At 37.3% G+C, this 3780-nt stretch overlaps 1 protein-coding gene across 1 annotated transcript; it reads left to right on the forward strand.

Annotated features, from left to right (window-relative positions):
• Positions 1 to 1189: 1189 nt before the first annotated feature.
• LOC116307795 (sodium/potassium/calcium exchanger 4-like) lies at positions 1190 to 3479 on the forward strand. Its single transcript, XM_031718107.2, has one exon. The coding sequence runs from the start codon at positions 1234 to 1236 to the stop codon at positions 2848 to 2850; it is 1617 nt and encodes a 538-aa protein (XP_031573967.1). The 5' UTR covers positions 1190 to 1233; the 3' UTR covers positions 2851 to 3479.
• The last annotated feature ends 301 nt before the right edge of the window (positions 3480 to 3780 follow it).

Below are 3780 nucleotides of genomic sequence, written 5' to 3' on the forward strand. Positions count from 1 at the left end.
CGAAGCTCCGTCGGACCCCCCCCCCCCCCCCCGTCATGTTACCCACCCGAGTACACCCCATGGGGAGTCTTACCTGCTTGCCACTGTTGACAGATAAACCTTTAGATGTTATTTGGGGTGTAACATGTTTTCCAACAAAATATGTAAAATCGTGTCACATTCTCTTGAGTATTATATTTTTCTTGTCAAAATGTAAGTATGGTATGAATACAGTTCGATACTGAAACAACCTCTATAGCTAACTCACAGATCGAAACCTGAAACAACCTCTGGGGTGACTCACAAATCGAGTAGGAATACTTAGGTTTTGCGGAAATCGGAAAAATGTATATAACCTAGAGAAATTAAATCCCTCGAATCAAGGGACCTTACAACCTTACGCACATCTGATAAGGAGTCCACGAATCAAACCTGAGACCCTTGAGTGAAAGGCGAGTGCAGTAAGTGTTACACTACCCTTAACTTTAAACAAAACCAACAAATTTCTAGCCTGTGAAATGTTTTTCGGCCAAAAAACAAATTAATAGATGCATATGTAAGAATCAACACTGATTTCACACAAAAACCCTGTGCAACCAATATGCTCTCTAGCCTCCGTTGCAGACGTTCTGCGGGGTTCGGTTCGGCTGCAACGGAGGCTATATGCTCTCCTAGTCATTTTCTAATCTATTGACTTTGAAACTATTTACCTTTAATATTGATTTGAAATACTAATGTCTCATTGCTTAATTCTTAGTCAAATAATATAAGATGTCGTACGATTAGTATCCCACCAGAACGAGCACAAAAAGAGAAAGAAAGAAAGAGTTATTTTCAGTTTACCAAGAACTAGCTATTGAAACAACCAAGCAAAATAGAACGCGAGTTCTTTTTTTTTCTTTGTTTAACACATCCAGCCACCAGCAGCTGTTTTGACTAATTATCACTTAGGTTACAAATAGGACAAGAAGAACTGGCAAATGGAGAAAAAAAAAAAGTTCGACCTCATATTGTGTTGCTAGGGAGCAAAAAAAGGCAAACCAAAAACTATATTTTTAAAGCAAAAAAATATAAATAGGTTGAAAAATAATACTTAAAATGGATTACTAGTTCAGTTTTCTGTGGAAATATTATTATTTTATTGATGAAAGAAATGAAATGAAATTACGTAAGTATTTATGTAGCATGTGTGTTCACTAGTGACGTACTATACCCCTCCCCCCACGAAGTTTTTTTAAAAATAACTCGGTTTGCATGTCAGAACGTGTCATTCCTTTATCGTCACGGTGTGGTTATCACAAGATGGCCCCAAGATCTTCCCTCGTTTTACGCTTCTTCATCATCGCAGTCTTTGTTTGCTTCATATACCCAACTTTATACGTGAAGGTTTTCAAGTTTGGTAGATTTTCGACTTCGCAAAGTTCCACTTCCTTCGGGAAATTTGGAGAAAGAGAAAGACGATCTCTAAAAGTAAATGAGTCACTATCAAGGGTTTATATAAATATACCAGAAAGCCAGCGAGTTGCGAACTGTGTTAAACCATCCATAGATGATTTCCCAAGTGATTTCATGACTCAATATGAGCGTCAGCATGGAGCTGTAGCAGCACACATTGTCATCGCCTTATACATGTTTGGAGCCCTTGCTGTAGTCTGTGATGACTACTTCGTGAGTTCTCTCGAAAGAATCTGTGAAGGGCTTAAACTTAAAAGCGATGTGGCTGGAGCTACGTTTATGGCTGCAGGAAGCTCGGCTCCAGAATTCTTTACTTCAGTCATTGGAGTTTTTATCACAAAGGGTGATATTGGACTTGGAACTATAGTAGGCTCGGCGGTATTCAATATCCTGTTTATTGTGGCCATTTGCGGTATATTTTCTGGTTGTGTACTCAAGCTCTCTTGGTGGCCTCTAATGCGTGATTGTATCTATTACCTTATCAGTATTGCCGCTCTAGTTGTAGTAACCTATGATAAGGAGGTCTACTGGTACGAAGCTCTGGTACTAGTAATAATGTACATTTTTTATGTTATAATCATGTACTTTAATACCAGATTAGAAGATTTCTTTACTGGGTTATTTGATAAAGAACCGGTCGTGAAGTCCGGAAATAGAGGAGAAGAAAGAGAAGCACTAATTAGTGGTGATGATGATGACAGTTTCAAAGGATCGGATATTTATGAGAGTGATGAAGGGGTGAGCAAGGAAGTGGATGTTGTCTCCTTTACCAGCTGTGAAGACAGCGACAGCCCCTTTACCATGCCACGAGGCTTCTTCAAAGGGATTTTATGGATAATCTTTATTCCCATTTCATGTATCTTCTACATCACAATCCCAGATTGCCGCAAGCCACGTTGGAAGAATTGGTACTTTGCAACATTTTTGTTGTCTGTGATATGGATTGCTGGTCTTTCCTATCTTCTGGTGTGGATGGTAGAAATCATAGGATACACCCTTGAAATCCCTGACGTCATCATGGGCCTGACATTCCTGGCAGCAGGCAGTAGCGTCCCTGATGGTATATCAAGCCTATTGGTAGCTCGGCAAGGTGACGGTGACATGGCAGTGTCAAATACTGTTGGCAGTAATGTCTTTGACATACTCCTCTGCTTGGGTTTTCCATGGCTTCTGAAAACCACAGTGGTGAAGTTAAACAGTACTGTTCATGTCATAAGCGGAAGTATCCTATACACTTCAATTTCTCTATTTGGGACTGTTTTTGTTACAGTGTTACTGATCAGTCTCAACAGGTGGCGGCTTAATAAGTGTCTTGGAATCATCTTTCTCTTGTTGTATATTGCTTTCATATCTGTTGCTACACTCTTTGAGCTGAACATCTTTGGAGATTTCAACCTTCCTGTTTGTGGAACCTAATTCCATCCATTCTTTATGTCTTTCCTTCGTGGGGTAGCAATGCATAGTATTCACACACATTGTATTATTATCCCAGAGTGCTTGTACTTCCTTTTAAAAATGGGCAAAATTATGGACTCCTTTCATCCCCTGATAAGAGGATGTTGGGATTAAATATTCACATATGGAGTAATAGCACAAAAAATCAATAGAAATTCTTAGATTGAGCATATTTTTTTCCCATTTTAGACCTCTAGTCATTCTCTTGAGAATAACATTCTGTTTGAGTTGTATTCATATTCATGAGTCTTTCTTTTCATGCAGAACCATTAAGAAAACAAATTGTAGTGACTAGAGAATTACATTTGATTTGAAATGGGGGAAAAATTATACTGAAGCTAGGACTTTATTCCTCATTGCTTATAGAATATGAATATCCTTAATCTAGCTTTCCTTTATAATAAATTATCGTTGCCCCAGATTTTATAAATCATAAAATATCATTCTATTCATACACTTAATATATTCATACACTTAATATCATGGTCGTTGGAGCTGGTCAACGCATGGAAATTCACCGAAAATCTTTCTAAAACCCATATTAATCCACGAAGAGAAGTAGAATAGCCAGCAAACGGTCAGAATATTTTTTAGTACATATTAACACATATTGTATCTGAAAACCAGGCCATTTTAGATTAAACTGTTTCGCTAGGAGCAAATTTTGTTGAATTTTCTATTGGATTTGGCAATTCTATCCCCCACATAAACAAGCAATGATGTCATAGTGAAACAGGGCAATTAAATACTTGATTAAAATCTACTACAATATTTAAATAACAATATTAATTTGTTGAGAAATTATCCAAGACTTTTTAACATTAGTAGAAGTATCTATAATATATATTTAAAATATATTGATAACAAACTTATGAACAGATATTGTCATAG

The sequence above is a fragment of the Actinia tenebrosa genome, unplaced genomic scaffold, assembly GCF_029948245.1.
Source record: "Actinia tenebrosa isolate PJP-AT-01 unplaced genomic scaffold, QUT_ActTen_1.0 PGA_scaffold17__23_contigs__length_9995812, whole genome shotgun sequence".
Lineage (NCBI taxonomy): Eukaryota > Metazoa > Cnidaria > Anthozoa > Actiniaria > Actiniidae > Actinia > Actinia tenebrosa.

Coding starts and splice junctions, on each gene's coding strand:
- LOC116307795 (XM_031718107.2), top strand. CDS start 1,234: ATGTCAGAACGTGTCATTCCTTTATCGTCACGGTGTGGTTATCACAAG.